The 22,855-nt window shown below is 27.1% G+C and overlaps 1 protein-coding gene across 2 annotated transcripts; it reads left to right on the top strand.

The window, feature by feature from the left end:
• The first annotated feature begins 2,817 nt into the window (after nucleotides 1–2,817).
• On the top strand, nucleotides 2,818–19,567 carry LOC103874018 (1-aminocyclopropane-1-carboxylate synthase 5). 2 transcript variants are annotated; one of them, XM_033273689.1, is made up of 4 exons: nucleotides 2,818–3,175; nucleotides 10,032–11,110; nucleotides 11,220–11,380; nucleotides 11,475–19,567. In XM_033273689.1, the coding sequence occupies exons 2-4, from the start codon at nucleotides 10,832–10,834 to the stop codon at nucleotides 12,445–12,447; spliced, it is 1,413 nt and encodes a 470-aa protein (XP_033129580.1). In that variant the 5' UTR covers nucleotides 2,818–3,175; nucleotides 10,032–10,831; the 3' UTR covers nucleotides 12,448–19,567. The 2 variants fall into 2 exon arrangements, with proteins under 2 accessions (XP_033129580.1, XP_009150670.2); XM_009152422.3 differs by lacking the exon at nucleotides 2,818–3,175 and having other exon boundaries at nucleotides 9,960–11,110.
• The last annotated feature ends 3,288 nt before the right edge of the window (nucleotides 19,568–22,855 follow it).

Raw genomic sequence — 22,855 nt, 5'->3', positions numbered from 1 at the left:
CTCAAGTAAAATATGTGGATAAAACGTTTTGAACCCCTGTTCTAGACTAACACATAAAAGTTCGTCACAACACAAATTTTCCACTAAACTACTATTCACTGTTAACACTCTTTTTTAATTGCTTCTATTTGTTTCATTTTTCCATATTTACTGCATAGCATTATGTATTTTTAGAAACCATGTTTCTTTATATAGAAATATATTGAACTGTTGAAGTCTACACTAATCTTTTAAAGTTTATGAAAGAATCGTTTTTTTAAAGATATTATTAGACACAAAATGTCTCACATCAACACTTATCATCAATTGGTTTTAGGTTAGAAGTTCATCTAATTTAATATGTTATCAGAGTCCGATCCACGCAATCCAACCCGATCCACATCGATCTAGCCCAAAGTTAGTCCATCGATCCTTATCCGAACATTCCAAAATTTTTCATCCCAAAAAGTATATTAGACACAAAGTGTCTCAGATCGATAGTTAAAAAAGATATTTAGTAATATATAAGATATATGAGCCAATCTACTTATCACCAATATTAGTTTTGGGTTGGAAACCCATTTAGCTTAACATATATTTACTAGAATCGCATTCAGAGATACAACCCTCACTTAGACGAGAGAAGGAATGAAGATTCGACCACCAAACAAGCTAAGACACTAAAACATTCAAGAAAATACAAATAAAAATATACTACACAATACATATCAGGTTTTGAGAGAGTGATGAATGGGGCCCATGTTTTTCAATTTCTGGAACATGAATGGTGGTTATTAAGAAAAACCAAAATTGGAAAAAAAGAGAGATCACGATGGTTGTCACAAAATGTTGTTGATATAGGGATTTGGGGTGGGTAGGGTCTTATAACCTACACTTTTCACATGCATTCTTAAACCCTATTTCTACTGCATCTCCATGTGCCTCCCCTCAAGTCTCTACTTCCTCCTCTACTCCAATACAATATATATATATATATATATATATATAATTACACTTTTCTAATTATATCTTTATTTGGGTCCTTTTATTTTCCTCTACTCCATTTCCTCGAATGTAATTTATTATATAGGGAATATAACAACTCTATTGTTTAATGTTAAGAAAATAAAAATTATGTGTTCTTTCTTGCTTCTTTAAAATGTATAGAATCTAACCTCTATCGTATTAATTATATGATTGCATCTATGAGTTGATATGATATCTTTTGGTAGTTCCAGAAAACGCAATCAAGATTAAGATGATAAATACCGAAATATATGGCTTCATCATCATGAGAAGGATAATTTCACATGCTAATTTCAATGAGTCGTTTTGCATTTTAGCATTATTAGGAGCTGTTATTCAAGGACCCATAATGGCTGCACCAATCAAATCAATTTGAGCTTTATGAAATCTTGAAAGATATACTGAGAAAATGGCAACCTCTTATTAATTATTTTAAAACTCAAAATGCATTTTAAAATTTATAAATTTTGAAATAATAACGATTTTCTGACGTCAGGTTTTATTATTTTTAAGAAACAATTAATATAATATACCATAACTACCAAAGAATATTCCAGTTAAGTTAGTTGATAGTTGTTGACAAAAAAAAGTTGATAGTTGGAGTCAAAGTTAAATAGAACAACGTCGCCTAAAAATCTGGGGGCATATACATAAGTTAGTTACTTAGTTGATAGTTTTATAAACCAACAGCTACCAACATTGGCTTTGATCTCGTCCACCTGACTTTGTTAGTTAATATTTAAAAGTATATAACTCACTGGTTTGATTTACCATCTTCTCTATAAATAAACGTATTTTAGATATATACGTATATGCATACGTATACAGGATCAGTTTGATGAGCCGATCCATATTCTTAAAGCGATTTGATGTCGGTAATGGCACTACGTTTGATCCCACTTGTCTCTCTTCCCTTTTCTTGTATGTCAGTTTCCTTGTTTTCCAATTTTACGTTTACCACCCCTATTTTATTTTATTAAAATCCCCTATATATTATTTGAGAAGCATTGCAACATTTTTTTGTAGCCACATGTCATCACTAGAATGATTCTTAGAATCCTTAGAAAAATATGTTGGTCCATCTAAATATATAATAAGTTTTTTATTAAACCACAATAAATACATTATTAAATGTGCTTCATTATTTCCTTAAATAAGATTACGGAATTTCCTAATGTGGCTAAAATATATATGACAATTAATGATTTTGAATAATAAAGATTTGATAAAATAAGTGTGTATTATAATTATATTTGTTTAATTTTAAGCTATTAAAATAAATTAAACAATCATAGCAACTATATAATAAAAATTTAAAAAATTATTTATATATTATATTTTGAATTTTTAAAAACGAGTATAAATTACTAAAACTGTTAAAAGTTTCAAATTCAAATTTTGTGATCTATGATTTAAAACTTATGATATGACATTGTACAAATAATTAAAAAATAATATAAGTTGAAAGTCTCATTTAATAAGTATCAAAAATAAAAGATATATAAATATATGTATCATTTTAAATTAAACTATATGCCATATAAAAATATATAAATATCTTAATTTTGAAATTTACTTTGAACATTTTTTTGATAAAAAATTTGAAAAATATTGACAACTTAATTTTTTAAAATATTATAAATTACTTAAACCATTAATCCCACAATGAAAATTTTGTTATCACTAATTTAGACTTTTTGCTATAACAGATACAAATGATAAAAAAATAGCAAAAAGCATCATCTAATAAATATTAATATTAAAATATACCATATATATGTTACTATCATTTAAATTTAATTATATATCATATCAAATAGAAAATATATTTTTCTATTTATATAATTTATTTATATGTTTGCACCAATTTAATTATATAAGTAGTAGATAATGACTTTTTAATTATTCAATATATATTTATTATTTCATAATATGTTATAAACATATAATATATAAAACAATTTATATATATATAATGTTTATTCCGCGCAAGGCGCGGATCTTAACCTAGTATATCATATAAGTCAAAGTGTTGACATTTACTTACATGTGCTTATAAAAAAAATTCTTAACTTCTTAAAATAAAATTTCTTAAAATGTCAATTTTATAGACAATGATTTCTGGTAAATTTACCATATCTATATTTAGTAACTTATGAATTATGAGGCAGTAAGCACCATTATCGCTAAAACTGGTTTTGGATTTTCAAAATTTTTTTTTGTTTTGTCTGGTTTTTTTTATAAAGAAAAAATAAGAAAACTTAAAAAAAACAAACTAATTGCGGATCGCCACGTGTTAGTGGGGTCCGCAAACATAACAAGAAACAGACCAAAAGTGACTCTTATATAGCCACTTCTGCAACCGGTTTTATGCAAACTAGATTTTTTAACCGCGCTACGCGCGGATAAGATATTATATGTATTTCTCAATTCTAAAAAATAATGTATAATATTGTATTATATTATTTAAAGAATAGAAAATAAGACTACATAACATAAATATATTTTTTATATTTTCTTTGTGGAAATCATTATGTTGTTTGATTGTTGTACTTAATTCACATATTTGCATAGATATTTGTGATAGATGAATAACTATATTTTTATTATCAGTAAATAATATATATTTATTATATAATATAAGAAAAATGAAATTATTTACCTTTTTAATAAACTTGTCTCATGTTGGGGACTCGGTTATAGACATATCATATTCGAATGAAACATTTTTACACTTATCAATGTTCTTAACAATCAATAAACAAATCTGAATATTAAAACAATATCTCATACGATCTCTTTGTGGAATAACTGCTTTGAAGAAATTGAATTTATGCATCAAAAAGGACTGGAAATGGATATGCATATGGGTTATCTAAGTCAGCTTTACAAAAAACTATTTATAGTTCATATATCATTTATGTTCATCCTATTTTTTTGTCCATCATTTCTTAAACATCTTGAAATAAGTAATGCTAATTAATAATAAACTTTTTGCTCACAAAATAAAAATCAAATTTGTTTAATTATCGCTTAATTTGTCTAAGTGATATATGTATTTCTCAATTCTAAAAAAATAATGTATAATACTGTATTACATTATTTAAAAAATATAAAATATGACTACATAACATAAATATATTTTTTAAATTTTCTTTGTGGAAATCATTATGTTGTTTGATTGTTGTACTTGATTCACATATTTGCATAGATATTTGTGATAGATGAATAACTATATATTTATTATCAGTAAATAATATATATTGATTATATAATATAAGAAAAATAAAATTATTTACTTTTTAAACAAACTTGTCTCATGTTGGAGACTCGGTTATAGACATATCATATACGAAGGAGACATTTTTACAGTTATCAATCTTCTTAACATTGAAAAAACAAATCTACATATCAAAACAATATCTCATACGATCTATTTGTGGAATAACTACTCTGAAGAAATTGAATTTAGGCATAAAAAAGGACTGAAAATGGATGTGCAGATATGTTATCTAAGTCTGCTTCACAAAGTACTATTCATAGTTCATATATCATTAATGTCCATCCTATTTTTTTGTCCACCATTTCTTAAACATCTTGAAATAACTGATGCTAATTAATAATAAACTTGTTGCTGGAAAAAAAATCAAATTTATCTAATTATCGCTTAAATATTTTATTAATATGGTCAAAGAAGCTTTTAAGTGATATCATAGTTTAATTTATTAGTTTTTTTGTTAATTTTTAGAGGTTTTTGTATTTAAGATTTTTTTCCATATTAAGCTTCTATTTCTTTCACAGAGTTGATATATATATATATATCATAAAAATTACCATCAAATCAGTTTTACTTATTTATTATTTTGTTTTAACGAAAATACACTTTTTAAATAATTTAATTTAAAATAAAATTATACATTAATTTGCTGTATTTTAACAATTTCATTGATTTAATTAATTTGCTTTGGTGGATAACTTAAAAGGTTTTCATATGAATCGGGGAAAGCAAGTTTATGTTGTTATATTATATTTATTTTGTGTATATAGAATCTATATATAATGCTAGTGTAATAAAGAAAGAACATTATTTTTTGTAACTTCAAAAATATACATTATTACAATTTAAAATGAATCAAAATTGAATAAAATGGTAATTAAATATTTGTAAATCTAATTGTTTAGTTGGATTCTCATGAAAAAAAAATCGATTGGTTAAACAAATGTTTCAAAATTTGTTGTGGTATTTTTTTGTCTATAAATTATAAAATTTATTGAATTAATATATTTAATTATTGCATCCTTAAATAATATTTTATTAAGACATTATAAAAATATGTTTTGAGTTGTTTTGTGAAATTGTACAAAAATCTATGCTTTTTCATATTTGTAACTTCAAAAAGATACATTATGATAATTTGAAATTAATAAAAATTGAATAAAATGGTAATTAAATATTTGTTAAATCTAATTATTATTTTTATCTTGTTTAGTTGGATTCTCATGAAAAAAAAATTGATAGGTTAAACAAATGTTTCAAAATTTGTTGTGTTATTGTTTTGTCTATAAATTACAAAATTTATTGAATTAATATATTTAATTATTGCACCCTTAAATAATATTTTATTAAGACATTAGAGAAGTATGTTATGAGTTGTTTTGTCAAAATTTTACAAAAATCTATGTTTTTTCATATTTGTCACGAAAATTTATATGTTAAACTTACTTTTACAAAATTCTTAACTTTGTCACGAAAACAAAAATCTATGTTTTTTCATATTTGTCAACGTTCCCACACTTTCTAAGAATATATTAGCTTAGTCACTTACTTATTTTTTTTTACAAAACAAAGTATCGGAGTCTTGAAAGTTGAATTCATATTATTGTAAATGTACATAAGAATTTGTGATTATATACTTAGTGGTTCTTGTATACGTGTCCAAGAAAGTTTCAATGACTTAGTGGTAACTGTCCTATATATATATATATATATATATATATCATACTAACCCGGGTTCGATTCTCACCTTCGCATTGTTTTTTTATTTTTTACGAAAAATAAATGAGATGACATGGCAATTTCGGATTTTCTGATTGGTTGATTTTTCTATCCTATGTGGACACTCTCTCCATGGCTTATATCCCCTTTTAGTATAGTATAGACTAGGGATTAACCCGGGCTACGCCCGGGATTTTTATTTTTTCTAATTTAATTTGTTAAATTATTTATATTTAGGCTATGATTTATATTTATATAAATGTTAAAATGCATGTTATAATTAAAATTTATTTTAAATTTTAACACGTTAAATTAACATATTTTTTACTATTTAAATATTTTTTTGTAATTTTATTGGCTATTTAGTTATCATATTTAGCAAAACTATCTTTTGAGTGTTGGAATAAATGTTTAGAGATTTTATTAAACTGCAGAGTATTTTTGGATCGACCACATGCTCAACATTTGATCGATCCGTAAAAAGATGGTCGATCTCCTTGGCCAGGTAGGTACAATTTTAGCAAAAATATCTTTTATTTTCAAATATTAAGTATATAACTATTCTTTTTAATATATTTTTTAATTGTATTTTTGATTAAATTATTGTATTATAATGGTTATGTAAATATTTTTTGTGATGTTTGAAATTTTATTGTTCGTATACTTAACCTAGATGATATTGATGTTTAACAATTTATTGTTTTCTGGGAATAGAAAATAATGATATATCAAAACGTATCTAATACTTGTTAAATGATAGTATAATGTAAATTACATCCATTATTTGAAAATAAACATTTGTTGTTTTTATTTTTATTTTAAATCAGAAATTATTTTTATTTAAAAACATTATTCATATATAATATAATAGTTTAAGTTTGGAAAATTAATCTATATATATAAATTATGTATATTTTTTAAAACATAATTTAAGATATTATATATTGAGTATCTGAATAAAAGCTGAATTTCTTATTTTGAAAATCAGATATTTATATTTTTGTCTTCATGTTATACTCACCAATCCATCATTAATATTTATAACTCAGTATGTTTTTTAAAAAACTTAGTTTTAAGTAATAAACGAATTTAATAAATTAAATTCATCACCTATAATGTTCTGTAAACTATATTTTAAAACTCTCTAAAATTATATTTTAAGCATAATATTATTATTATTTAATTTAAGTTATTTTAAACATAATATATGCTAAACCAACTTAAATTATATTTACAATAAGACCATCATAAACCGGTTAGTAAACCAAAAACAATACTAAACCAACATGAACCAATACCTAATTCGGCGAGGAATGAAGTGTTTCGGGATAAACGCTTGAATGGTTATCAACTGAAATGGTTTGATCATGAAAGAGTCAGTATGAATATTAACAATAAAATTATAGATTAGATTAATTTAAATTTGTAAGAATACATTTGAGTCTATGAAAAGCAATTCAATTCCCATGAATAAGTTTGGCTTTTGGAAGTTGCGGGTTTCCCAACAATGAATCCACCTAACAAAAAGTTTGTTGTTATAAAAAAATCTCATTCAATGTCATTAAAGGTTTCTGGGACGGCAAGAGTTGATAGTGAAACCATTTTTTTGCTCGAGTGCTTTGAAATTTTTCTTAATAGTGTGAGGTTGATGTGGATGGAATAATGAGTTTTATAGGGACTTTCTTGATGTAAAACTATACATTTTTTTTTTGTTTAATGTGGTATTTCCATTTTTATATAATTTACTACCATTTAAAGATAGAAGTACATTTTAAGATAGATACTTAAATCTTAATGTACTTTTTCCATTTTTTAAAATGTTTATTTCCATTTCTTATATTTTTATTTACGTAATATCTAAATTTTATATTTTTAAATAGATATTTAAATATTAATGCACTTTTTCCATTTTTTAAATTGTGTATTTACTTATATTATATATTTTACATTTTAATATAGATGTTTAATGCTTGATGAACTTTTTCCATTTTTAAAAAAATCGTGTATTTACTTATTATTACATATATAATTCATATATTATATATTTACATTATTTACTTATTATTTATTTTCATTTATATGTATTTCCATTTCTTGTACTTTTAATTTACTTAATATCTATATTTTACATTTTTAGATAGATGTTTAAATCTTAATGTATGTTTTCCATTTTTTAAATTGTATATTTCCATTTGTTATACTTTCTATTTACGTAATATCTATATTTTAAATTTTAATATATATTTTTAAATCTTAATGTAATTTCCCATTTTTTAAATTTGGTATTCACTTATATTATATATTTACTTATTATTTATTTTTCTTTATATTGTGTATTTCTATTTCTTATACTTTCTATTTACTAATAATTTTATATTTTAAGATTGATTTACATTTTAAGATAGATGTTTAAATACTAATGTACTTTTTCTATTTTTTTTAATTGTGTATTTCCTTTTCTTATACTTTCTATTTGCGTAATATCTATATTTTACATTTTAAGATAGATGTTTAAATCTTAATATACTTTTTCCATTGTTTTAAGTTGTGTATTTCTTTTTCTTATATTTTCTATTTACTTAATATCTATATTTTACATTTTAAGATAGATGTTTAATATTTAATATACTCTTTCCATTTTTAAAAAATTGTGCATTTACTTATTATTGTATATATAATTCATATATTTATATATTTATAATATTTACTTATTATTTTTATTTTTTATATATTGAGTATTTCTCTTTATTATACTTTATATTTAGTTAATGTTTATATTTTATATTTTAAGATAGATGTTTAAATCTTTACGTATTTTTCTATTTTTAATGTAAAACGGCAATATTTAATAGAAGAACTTGGACAAATAGTCAAACATATTTATGTTTAATGTAGTATTTCCATTTTTATGTTGTATGTTTTACTTATATTTATTATTTTCGAAATTATATATAATGTTTTTTGTTTTTTTTTTTATAAAACGGTAATGTTACATTATGGAGATAAGCCGTCTTTTTTTTTAAGTGAAAAATAGTAATCTTACATATGTTTAATGTAGTTTTTCTATTTTTAATGCTGTATGTTTACATATTTTTTACAATTTTCGAAAATAATTAATATTAAAATGTAAAACTATATTTTATGCCACGTGTCATCTTTCGGAATAAATTTTTTCCGGTGATGTGGACGCCCTATGGAGCCTCAAAAGCTTCCTTTTATTAGTAGAGATGAATATTTCTCTTTTTTATACTTTATATTTAGTTAATGTCTATATTTTATATTTTAAGATAGATGTTTAAATCTTTACGTATTTTTCTATTTTTAATGTAAAACGGCAATGTTTAATAGAAGAACTTGGACAAATAGTCAAACATATTTATGTTTAATGTAGTATTTCTATTTTTATGTTGTATGTTTTACTTATATTTATTATTTTCGAAATTATATATAATGTTTTTTGTTTTTTTTATAAAACGGTAATGTTACATTATGGAGATAAGCCGTCTTTTTTTTAAGTGAAAAATAGTAATCTTACATATGTTTAATGTAGTTTTTCCATTTTTAATGCTGTATGTTTACATATTTTTTACAATTTTCGAAAATAATTAATATTAAAATGTAAAACTATATTTTATGCCACGTGTCATCTTTCGGGATAAATTTTTTCCGTTGATGTGGACGCCCTATGGAGCCTCAAAAACTCCCTTTTATTAGTAGAGTTTTTTGTTTTTTTTTATAAAACGGTAATGTTACATTAATATGGAGATAAGCCGTCTTTTTTTTTAAGTGAAAAATAGTAATCTTACATATGTTTAATATAGTTTTTCCATTTTTTAATGCTGTATGTTTACATATTTTTTACAATTTTCGAAAATAATTAATATTAAAATGTAAAACTATATTTTATGCCACGTGTCATCTCTCGGGATAAATTTTTTCCGCTGATGTGGACGCCCTATGGAGCCTCAAAAGCTCCCTTTTATTAGTAGAGATATATGCAGACCCCACCCTTTAAGAACCTTATTAAAAGTTGGTGTTAATCATGGCCTTAGTAATGGAAAAAAATAGGATATACACACTCTCACGAAATTTTATCATCCTCATAAAGGTTTTTTTTCTTGCTGACTTCATGAGTGGATTATTAAATAACAATCATAATAAATTCAAATTTCACAATTAAACCATTAATGGCATATGAGTTTGCTTTTTTAATTGTCATGTTTAGTCCCTAGAGGATGGTCATTATAAGGACGGCCCGGCGGTGACTGGAAACGCGTAAAGGCTAATCATTTAACTTTCATTAGTTTAATACGTCATAATGATCTTAGTAAACGAACAGATAAATTAGGGCATTAATATCAAAATGTGTCATTCAATTTTGTATGTATAGTATTGGAAGTTTTTGAAAACATCCAGTACTTAGAGTTAGATTTATTGTTGTATGTGTCATGTGTGAATGCACGATTAATGATGGGTGACTTATTTTTAAAGAACAATTGCAAATAATAGCAGATTGATTTATTAGAGTCATATTAAAAAAACAATAAAAAAGAAGTTGCCTCACATGTCTTAACCAACATTTACTAAAACTATGTTTATGTCTGGGCGGTCAAAAAAGTCTAACTAGTTTCTGATTCTATTGTCACACTTTATTATTCTTGGGATAAAATGTCGTAAGATTGTTTATCTATATATACCTCTCAACATACCCATTGCTTCTCCAAACACATCTCATCACTTTTCAACAGCTTAAAGTCTTAAACACTAAATCAAGATCTCTTTGTCTCTCTTTTTTTCGACCATAATCTCTTTGACTTAAAATCAGAAAAGATGAAACAGCTTTCGACAAAAGTGACAAGCAATGGTCATGGACAAGACTCATCCTACTTCTTGGGATGGGAAGAGTACGAGAAGAATCCTTACGATGAGATCAAGAACCCTAATGGTATGATCCAGATGGGTCTTGCTGAGAATCAGCTATGCTTCGATTTAATCGAGTCGTGGTTAGCTAAGAACCCAGACGCAGCTAGTCTCAAGAGGAAAGGTCAATCCATTTTCAAAGAGCTTGCTCTCTTTCAAGACTATCACGGCATGCCTGAATTCAAAAAAGTAAGCTTCATTTGTATTCTTTAAAATAGATAAATATATTAACCTAATACTTGCATCAAAAGTAACATATCATTTTCTCTATTCTCATGAATATATTCTGTTTCTTTAGGCAATGGCTGAGTTTATGGAAGAGATAAGAGGAAATAGAGTCACGTTCGACCCGAAAAAGATTGTTTTAGCCGCCGGTTCGACCTCTGCGAACGAGACTCTCATGTTTTGTCTTGCTGAGCCTGGCGATGCTTTCCTCTTGCCTACTCCTTACTATCCTGGGTAAGTTATAATTATAACCCTACTTTACTTGGTTTCCAAGTAAACTCATTAAAACTCTTTGCTTACGTTTTGGCTTTTTGATGATATATTACAGATTTGATAGAGATCTTAAATGGAGAACTGGAGCTGAGATTGTGCCAATCCACTGCTCAAGCTCTAATGGCTTCCAAATCACGGAATCAGCTCTACAACAAGCTTACCAACAAGCCCATAAGCTTGGTCTCAAAGTCAAAGGAGTTCTTGTCACCAACCCATCTAACCCACTTGGCACTGCGTTGACCAGACGTGAGCTCAACCTTCTCGTTGACTTCATCACTTCCAAGAACATTCATCTCATTAGCGACGAGATCTACTCAGGCACTATGTTCGGGTTCGAACAGTTCATCAGCGTGATGGATGTCTTGAAAGACAAGAAACTTGAAAACACCGAGGTTTCTAAAAGAGTCCACGTCGTTTATAGCCTTTCCAAGGATCTTGGACTTCCTGGTTTCCGCGTGGGAGCGATCTACTCTAACGACGACATGATCGTATCTGCCGCGACAAAAATGTCGAGTTTCGGTCTTGTCTCTTCTCAGACTCAGTACCTTCTCTCTGCATTGCTCTCAGACAAGAAGTTCACAAGCCAATACCTCGAGGAGAATCAGAAACGGCTCAAGTCCAGACAGAAACGCCTAGTGTCTGGTCTTGAGTCCGCAGGGATTACTTGCCTGAGAAGCAACGCCGGTTTGTTCTGTTGGGTCGACATGAGACACCTCTTGGACACAAACACATTCGAAGCAGAGCTCGACCTCTGGAAAAAGATTGTCTACAACGTGAAACTAAACATCTCGCCCGGTTCGTCCTGTCACTGCACCGAGCCGGGTTGGTTTAGGGTTTGTTTCGCTAATATGAGCGAGGATACACTCGATTTAGCCTTGAAGAGGCTCAAAACATTCGTAGAGTCCACAGACTGTGGACGGATGATATCAAGAAGCAGCCATGAAAGGCTCAAGAGTTTGAGGAAGAAGACAGTCTCTAACTGGGTTTTCCGGGTTTCATGGTCCGACCGTGTACCTGATGAGCGATGATTTATTCATCTCCCTAAGCTTGAGACGACAAACAAAAAAGCTTCAAGGTTTTTTCTTTTCTTTATATCCTTCATTTTTTTTATATTTTGGAAAAATATTTTTCATTTTCCAAGATATATATAATATCATTATATAAGTGTAATATTCATAAATGTCTGAGTGAGTTTTTATGCAATTTTTCGTTCGGGTGTAAATTGTTACTATAAGTGTTGGTTATACGTGTTTAAAAATGCACTCAGTCCGAATGTGGATTTGCAGTGGCAATATATATAAAATATGTATCCCGTTGTAATTTTAATCAAAAGTTTGCATGTATTGTGTAATTAATTCACTCTTTTAATATATAATATTTATTTGATTTCGTAAAGTATGTGCTTCTACCCTTTCTCAAAAATGTGCTTCTTTAATTTTGATTAATTTCTGAATCAGTTGTGATATATATTTCTTCTTTGACGACAATGAGTCTGTAATGATCGTTAACGTTAGTAAAGGACGTTAGTGAAGGCAAATATCAAGGATGCCTAACTCATTATGTTAAAGTCTTGGACTAACCCTTTGACTTTGGTACGTTACGTTGCATAAGATTTTGTCCGAAAAAATCCGAGTATCCGTGACCTGTTCCATTTTACTCGAATATTCATTTTTTCTAAATATTTGTGGATCATGCGATTCGATTTTATTTGTTAATTATATTAGATATTTTATGTCAAAATTTTGAATAAACATATATTATTCTTTACAAAGCAAAAAAAAAAATCAATGTCACTTTTTATAATATGATTAAATTAATAAATTAACATTTTTAACATAAATTATCAAACAAATCAAATAATTCAATGTAAACGAGTCTAATATAAAACATATGTAAGCATTTGACTCAAATAAAAAATCATATTGGTATGCAACTCAATACTGAAAACAACATGAAAACAACTTCAAAACTGACCAAATTTACACTATAAAATGTATAAATATACATAACATATATTATATATCTATAAACTTACGGATTGAATAGGATATTTGGCTTTTTCAAAAATATTATTTGTTGTTTTTCTTTGTTGTTTATGAATATCACATTTTGATATTTGCTTTGCTCCAGAACTTTACATATATCTATATATTTTGGATCGAAACAATACAAAAAACATATGGAATCAAATTTAACGGAAATAAGCCAGTCTTACCACGTCACATCTTGTTTTCTTGAACACAAATTTATAGTCATTAAACTAAGAGAATCTCCAACAAGTATCAGGAGGAGTTCTCGATATTAAAAAAAAAAAAGATAATAAAATTAAGATAGAAAAGGCAAAAGTTCTTAATTTAGAGCTTTTCAGAATCTGTCTACATATTTAAGGACATATGTCATGCTACCAAAGAAAATAAATGATTTATCTAGTTTTAAGAAAATGAAACAAAAATAAATGATTATAATACTAATGTTTTTTTAAAGAAAATTTTATGGACTCTAACCAATGGAAGTGTTCTAACTTTTCTATTAAACCAAACTAGATTCACTAGGTGATGTATTATGTATTAACTTTTCTTTTCAGGTCACAAGTTTGAATACCAACGACCAAGAATATTAATTAAATTAACCTAATCTAATCTATGTTAAAATATTACAAACCTTTTTAAAAACAAAAAATACTATAAAACTAAGTTGTCGAACTTATGTGTTACCAAAAAGACTATTCTGTTTACCATTGGCCAGAAAAAAAAAATTAATCTACCTCATTTAGGCATTACTCTATGAGATATTTTCAAGATAATTGCTTGGATTCCAGAAGGTGATAGTCATAGTTCATATTTGGTTTTCTTACTTCCTAACCTTTTGTATTAACTTATTTTGGATCCCTCTTATAGGGACATCACTTAAATCAGTAGTTCATGGAGCCTTAAAGATTTTCCTAGTGAATCTGGATCAGATTACAAATGTATCCGTCATCAAATGCCAATGATATTGACATGATATTGTAAGATTTACCATACGAATATAAATGAATTGCGTAAATAAAAGAAATGTTTTTGATGATTATTTTTTCAAACTTGATGATGATGAATTTTTCTTAAATAATGTAACTGATATAATCAAGTCTGAAGGAATGAAAAAGTCTTTTTTTTTAAAATAAAAAAAATCTTGTGAATAGTGAAAAATTCAAAGATTATCATTTTTTTTCTTCAAATAGATCACCAAGGGAAGCCCAAACAATTTGCAAGATGCAGTATTTTTATTTTTCTACAACATATAGAAACATAGTCTAAATTTTGTCAGAATATAAAGAAAATTTAAAATTGTGCCAATTGATGTACATACGATTAACGAAATCCGTAATTTAACTTTTTATTTTGCTAAGTCCTTACGATTAAGTAAAAAGAAAAAAAAAGATTGATATAGCAAAATAATAAGATGAACAATCGATCTGTACTCCAATCCATTTAAAACATATATTGGATCATTTTACAACTGTTTAAACCTATACAATGATCGACTCTTAAAGCGATGCTAACAAATACCATGGTCCAATGATTAGATATTTAAAAAATATAAATGCAATTCCAATCATAATTACTAAATGTCTAAATCAATTATTTGGGAAATGTTAGAAATTTAAGTCTCCAATCATTTAAAGAGAAAATGCACTATAACCATTTTCTTTATTTTGTGTAATTTATTTCAGGATGGATAATAAAGTAGGACAAAGTGTCGTATCATAGGCTAATCATTATATAAGATACTGGTCAAAGATTATGATGCCAAGGACATGTTTATTGCAGGTCTCTTAAATTGAAGTTCTTAGCATAATATAAGATACGGTCTCTTATTTTTTAACTAAAAAAAGTTAAGAGACATCTTTTATATTTATCATTTAAGAAACATTTCTTAGCTTTTTATTTAAGAGCTAAGAGACCGTATCTTAACTTAGAACCCGAACCTAAGAAAGATGTAATAAACATGTTCTACGTCTACTATAGGATAGAATATATATAAAATATATACTACTAAATAATATATAAATCGCAAATGCCATGAGCTTTGCTGGTACTACTACGAAGACTACGAACTATATAAATACAACTTTACTAACCGAAATTTTATTTAACTTGACCATGATACGCGGCTATACCGGCCGTAACGGCAAATGATCCTTACATGTGAAGAGCATTAACTTGGTGGTTGAGTCCCCAAAAAAATCTGTCTGTCTGAATTAATAAATACTAGGTGATAACCCGCGCTCTGCGCGGAATAAATAGATTTCAAAATATTACACTTTTAATATGTAGACATAATAAAAATTAAAGTCATAGCAAAAAATACTATATGTTATAAAGTAAGGGTTAGACGAAATTTAATATGTCAATCTAAATTAAGCTGCAAAAATTTTGTTTAAAAATTGTATATTTATTTGCATAAAATAAATTATAAATATAAAATAAAACAAAACATAAACAATAGACTAATAAAATATAAAAGAAACAATGTCTTGAATGGTTTCAAATCGGAAACAAAGTTAAAACCAACCATTTGATTGCTTGAGAGAATGTTTTGATATGAGCAAAGTCGAGAAGAAAAGTGTGGTGAGTTTTCTGAATTATAGAAGCCGTATATTTATACTAAAAAGAAATCGCCGTGTGGTCATATAGATTCAAAATAATGGTCGTAACTAAATCGAATATTACACATAACTTGCGCTCCAATCTTAGTTGAGAATTACTTTAATATTGTAAATAGTTAATGCAAATTTTCTTTTATCAATCGCAATTGAACAAATTCAAAAAAATTCACGATTATTAATTGATTACAATCATTTGAACCTTAATCTACGTTCCTTATATATAAAAGTCAAGTCCTTGCAAATCACGTATTATTACCATCAGTTTACCAAATTTGTAATTTAAAAATATGTCAAAGTTATTAGAAGTTTTCTTTTTCCCAATCATCAATCAATTTCGTCCTTGCAAATAACATTTGAATCATGGGCAATTTGCTCCGCCATTATTTGCATTATGCAAGTTGGCGTTAAAATCTTAATTACGATAGATCACCTAAGGTAAGTTTTTATATGTGTATGCCAGAAAATCGTATTGTACCTTAGTTTCTACAATCGCAAGGCGGAGATCATCTAACAATTTAATGAAACGGGGCAAGTATATGTCATATGCATGGTTCTTCTGTTTCATTATTTTAAGAAAAAAAGTTTTTTTTTCTTGATATATTTTTAAGAGAACAAATATTTTTTCGCATTTTTAAGAAAATCAATCACTTGAGCACGTATTGATCATCAAATACTTTTAGGATTTTACAGAAAAACAAACTTTGGTTGATAATTGCACATTAATTTTTCGCATCTATATTTATTTTTGAATAAAAAATTAGACCACTACGTATGTCAGTAATTTTTTTGTATTGAAACAAATTAATGAAAAAACTTCAGTCAAGGTAATTAACATAATTTTAAAATCTTTGATATAATACGTAGAACTTCGGTTAAGGTAACTAACGCAAGAAATAAATGATAAGATTTGATGTAATACGTATCAACGTATATATGTGACAAATGTAGACAAAACTAAAGTAATTATAATGTTTTGATCAATGGCATGTTGTGTAATTACTCTAGTTAACAAAAGAGTTTTAAATAGAATAGGTGAGAGAGCTTGTGGAGTTGCCACATAAGAAATGGCACACTTGTAATAAACACATGAACTAAAGGTTATTTATTTTTAATGCTCCTCAAATAATAAGAAAGGGATTTCGATTAAAAATGTAATCGATATACGTATATGTACTTTGAGAAATAATAGATTGAGAATTTGGTTGGATTTTCTTTTTTGCTAAATATGTGAATATCATTAAAAATGAAAGATTAGTCTACAAATGTAGTTAATCTATACAAAACAGAGGATTGATAAACTTAGACAAGAAGGAGCTCGGAAGAGGTCCAAGATGGATCCTATGAGTGAACTCAAAGGATCAGATAAGCCATCTACACATGAGGTCCTTGAATTTGGTTGGATTTGAGAATCCGTGATGAGTAATATTGATTAAGTCATGTACTTAAAAGTCTTCATTGCATATGACCGACCATAACTATACAAACTGAGATTTATATGTAGTCGTTGTACCAGAAACTTTCATCGTTTATCATGGTCTTTACTCGCAAAATAATATTAAGCAACATGGAATGATAATATCATATTATAAGAATTAAATCGGTACGTCAACTTAATTAGTTGCAAACTAATCATATATAATTTTTTAATGGTATATCGTTATGATGTTAAAATTTATGAACTGTTTTAAATTAATACGTCAATGTTGATTCCAAGAATAGTGTAAACCTAATGTAACGTCGCTAAGTAAATAAATAAACTTAATTTAAATAAACTTAATTTAATGTCATGAAACTTAATAATCTGAAAATCAGTTCCACCAGTAAAGACTCATAGTCAAGAACTTTGAGCGCAGGCAATTAACTAAAATGGGCAACAAAAAAAAATTATTTTAAAAATGAATGTTAAAATGAGCAAACTTAACAAATTATATATTGAGTGGAGTTTTCTTCAAACGGTTTTAAGGGGATTCAACTTTCATGACGTGTGATAGATTCGATAATATAAAGCGTAAGGACGGCCTCATACTTGTTACCTGTCGAGTTTCTTAACTCATCAAGGGCTTTGAATCATATTCAGTTTGGTTAGGACTTAGGACCCAAATTCTTTTAATATATAAATGAATTTCTGTATCAACGTATTGCTTATGTAACATCCAGAGTTTGAACCAAGCTTTGAGTCACGTGGGCTTCATGAGTAAGGCCATAGAACTGCACATGCCATGACACAAAAAGATATAACATCTCCTACATATATACACATATAGTGATCAAAATGCATATGCTTTACAAATAGGGCAAATCATTTGGATTAGAAACTACATATACGCGTGGAACCGTTTGATGTCCATCATATATGCATGAGGGGGCCATCTATGCATGGCATTGCTACTTGCATTACACATAACACATGCATAAACATAGACACATAGTGAAAGAAACGGAATTAAAACTTTAAATATTATATCAGCTTTAGTGTGGCATGTGGGTCACGTTAACGTTTCTCGTACTTGATGCATAGCTTATGAATCGGGAAGTCATTTAGCTTATAAGAAGATTGAGAGACGAGCATATTTCCAATTTTGTTATATTTTATTACAGTCATTTAGCTTTAATTAGTGTTGGTGCTTCGTAAATTCATCTACTTAATATGTGCACGATCAAGAAGATTCATCGCACATTTGTTACTTAACAAACAAGAACCAAATCACACAAAGATTTGTTTCTTTGGCTTAGATGCACCGGCATGAATTATAATATAAAACGATTGATTAATGCTCATGTAGTTTATCAATGTTCATCTCTTCTTCCCATATTTTTGAACCTTTGTTACTCCTAAATAATCTCCTTTTAATTTATTTTTATTATTTGACTTTTTATTTATTGTTCTTACAAAGATAATAAATTTAGTCGGCTCTTCCTGCCTTTCAATCTAAGTATTAATGACATATGATGCTTAATTCTCAAATTCAAAACTACCACTTGAGTCTTTACTTTAACTAGTCACCAGTGGGGTCTTTTTGTCGTCACTAATGGGCTTTTATGGACCTCACAAGACACATTTTGTTCATATCTAAGAATGTGCTTATATGTTTTCCATTTACATGGCTTTAATGGGCTTTACTATTGGTTTGAAGCGAAAGGAAGCGTTGGACTCGAAGACAAATTTATTGGATATTTTGATCTGAATTTTATTAATAAAAATAGTAAGAAAGATATTGCGAAAATAATTAGTGAAAATAATATTTCAGTATTTTATTTAAAAGTAGTGGAAATTTTCCCGTATCCATCTTTTTTTCTCCATAAGCAGATAACAAGAAATAGCCAAATCTCATGAAAACAATATAATTAATTAATTAATTAAAAGTTAAGAACACGTATAAAACAATCAGACGACGCGACATTACTCCCATTCCCACAATACAACATTTCATTATTTTATGTAATAAAAACAAAAACAAAAACACAAAGTTGAAAGATGATTGTCATTATAAAAATAGAAACAGTCAGGGTGAATAATATTAACGTGTTAGTGAGTGTCAGCATCAGCTGCATTATATATATTTATAAAATTATTTAGTACGTTGGGTTCTTTTTGACAATGTTCCAATTTTAATGGTTAAACAAATGAAATAAACTATAAGAATATACAATAAGGTCGTCGCGGGGCGAATTGTCGCGAGGCTAATCAAGGTTTCATATGGTGTTGTTTTACTTATCGTCTAGAGGTTTGACAGAATGTACCATTAATCAATTAATTTAATTATTAATCATAAGGAGTCCGTATATTCATGTATCAATAGCCTCCCTCATTCATATATCGTTTTGTTCCTTGAATTCTTCTCAACGATAATTATTCCTTTTTCCTTCTTTTCATATATTGTTTTATCTTTTTACCCAAGATGGCTATAAATATATTAATGTATATTCATGTTTATATCTTTATGTGCATAGTTTGAATGATGTTTATATATATATATATATATATATATATTAACTTGTTATATATGTATATACCAATATACCATAATTATTTTTTGATAGGTAGAGAGATGAGGATTGCTTTAATAAAACTAAAAAGGTGATATGGCTAAGCTATACGGTATAGCATACAAGCCATGACACGTCTCAGTGACAAAAAAAGAAGAAGCCATGACACGTCTTGCTATCCAGTGATGCAAGTGCTTACATACATAATCTTCATCACTATCTCTAGAATCTCCTAATTTTCATCCCAATATTATGATTAATTAATTAAATTAGTAATAGCATAATTTGGATTTAAGTTATGTATTGATTAGAGGCGGATAATTTACATAAGAGTTGTCGTTTTCCTGTTTGTAGAGAATGTTTGGAACATACAAAATGACTTGTCTTTCAGAGACCAGTTTTTCAATTATTCCTTGAGAACAGACTTTTATTCTATTGTCCTCAAGTGTATGTACGTACAAAATTGCGATAAACAAAAACATTCCTTCCTCTTAACTATTATATATTTACGTATAGTAGTAATCAATCAAGCACAGCTGAATAAACCATGTATAATATGTCGTTTTCTAGATTAAAACTTAAAAGGTTTTAAAAGTAGTGGACTGTTAGATATGTACACAGAACGATTGTACGATCACTGTTATAAAGCATCATATATATATATATATATATATATTTGATCAAAAAAATAAAAATAAAAATATATATATATATCATTTATATATTAAAAGAGAAACATTATAACATTTGAGGTAGTCATGTGTCATCACCACACTGATTTTTAAAATTTTTAGAAAAAAAGTTGCTCCATCTAAATATATAATAAGTTTTTTTATTAATTATTAATGTTCTTCGTTATTTCCATAAATAAAAATTATGGAATTACCTAATGTGGGTAAATTATATATATGAAAATTAATGATTTTGAATAATAAAGATTTGATAAAAATTAGTGTATCATCTACATTTTTTTCAAATTTAACTTATTAAAATAAATTAAACTATCACATTAACCATATAAAACAATATGAGTAAAAACAATTTTTAATAAATATCAATATTAAAATATATTATATATCTATGTTAATATTATTTAAATTTAATTATAGACCATATAAAATGAAAAAGTGTTTGTTTGGATTAATAAAATTTATTTATGTGTTTGCATTAATTTAATAATATACGTAATAATTACTGAATTTTTAATATTTAATATATATTTATTATTTTATAATATGTAAAAAAAATATAATGCGTAAAAATAATTTATATTTAATGTTACGCGAATCTTAACCTAGTATATATATAATACATGTATATACAGTATAACCTCTTTAAATTAATACTTTATAAATTAATATACACTAAAAATCTATATAAATTAATATAATTTTATAGTTTCAAATCGAGTTTTTGGTTTAATTACTATATCGATAAATTAATATTTTTATAAATTAATAAAAAATATAATTTTGGTGTAGTTCCAACGTATAGAGGTTGCCTTGTATATGTGTGCGTAAGTAAAACGTGAAGCGTGAACCATCTCTTAGACTTAGTGCCGTTTATTGTCTTTTTGACTGGGTTATATGCTATGCATATAGTCGTTTTAAGTTAATATAGAATACGAATGTTTCGTCTATGATGCATATGTAGACATTTTACTGGCTAAGTTCTATTTATTAAATGTTGGTTTACTGATATATGATCAAGTATGCTGTGATATTTCTCGTATAGCGTTAAGGTTTTTTCTAATTTAATGGAAAACTTTTCGAGTAGAAGAAATCCCTTTAACAAAAAAAAAACTTTTCGAGTAGTTCCTTTAAAAAAACTATTTTCAAGTAAAATAGCAATAGTTTCTCTTTAACAAAAAAGAATCTTAGTAATAACTGTCAACATAATAAAACTTGTTTTCTGCATATATATATATATATATATATATATATATATTTTTTTAAAAATTATATTAGTTATATTAAAATTCGAAACGGGTTAAGGATCCGGTTACAAGCTGACTCACACGAAATTTTCTAAATTAAACTATTTTCTATCTTTTTTTGTGCAACATAATACTTCTATTAAAAGAAAAGACTACTAAAACCCAAAGGTTCAGGATACGATGGTGTAGAGTTGAGCTTTTGCAAATCCATCGGCCAAGTCATTTTCAGTTCGTGGGATGAAACCAAAACGACAGAAAACGGTGAATTAAAAGAGAAAGCTAAAGAGTCGACGTCTGATAGAGTACCGAAGAGATCCATCGTCCATTTTTTCTGTGTGATTGCTCAGTGGAGCACTTGGAAGTCGGTTCGAAGACAGATATTGGTGAAGCTTAAGGAGGTTGCGTTCAGGAGGGCTCCTCTAAAGCTATCTTCTTAACTATTTTCTATCTAATTTCGCTCAATCCATGTCTATATCTATCTGGAGTGAAAAAGTGGATAGAAATCAAATTATTTTATTTGGAGGTTTGAATGGGCAAAGATATGTGCCAAACTCACAGAAAGAGAAATTTGGATGACATCATTTGATTCTGTGATCTTCAAAACCAAACTGACTAGAGAGAGAGAAAAAGAGAAAGAGAGTTTCGAAGCTATACGGACACTTTCGTTGAATTGGTCAGTTCTTCTTCATTTTGTTAGGTATTTATTTATTCATTCATTTTTAACAGTCTATCAAGATCCTGAAAAAGATGTTTCCACAGCTCAGAGCTCATTCATATACCAAAGAAGCTAAATTCAAAGGCGGATAGTGTAGCACGCAATGCAATAAAGCAACCCTCGTTTGTTGTCCACATGGATGCGGAGCTA

The sequence above is a fragment of the Brassica rapa genome, chromosome A06 (assembly GCF_000309985.2).
Source record: "Brassica rapa cultivar Chiifu-401-42 chromosome A06, CAAS_Brap_v3.01, whole genome shotgun sequence".
In the NCBI taxonomy this organism is placed as follows: Eukaryota; Viridiplantae; Streptophyta; class Magnoliopsida; order Brassicales; family Brassicaceae; genus Brassica; species Brassica rapa.
Note: the sequence above shows the minus strand (reverse complement) of the source record. Positions and strands in the feature narration are given on the sequence as shown.

Excerpts from the sequence above, each read along its gene's own strand:
- LOC103874018 (XM_033273689.1), top strand. The coding sequence starts at position 10,832 with ATGAAACAGCTTTCGACAAAAGTGACAAGCAATGGTCATGGACAAGAC. Across the intron at positions 11,111-11,219 it reads GCATGCCTGAATTCAAAAAA|GCAATGGCTGAGTTTATGGA; the intron begins GTAAGCTTCATT and ends CTGTTTCTTTAG. Across the intron at positions 11,381-11,474 it reads CCTACTCCTTACTATCCTGG|ATTTGATAGAGATCTTAAAT; the intron begins GTAAGTTATAAT and ends GATATATTACAG.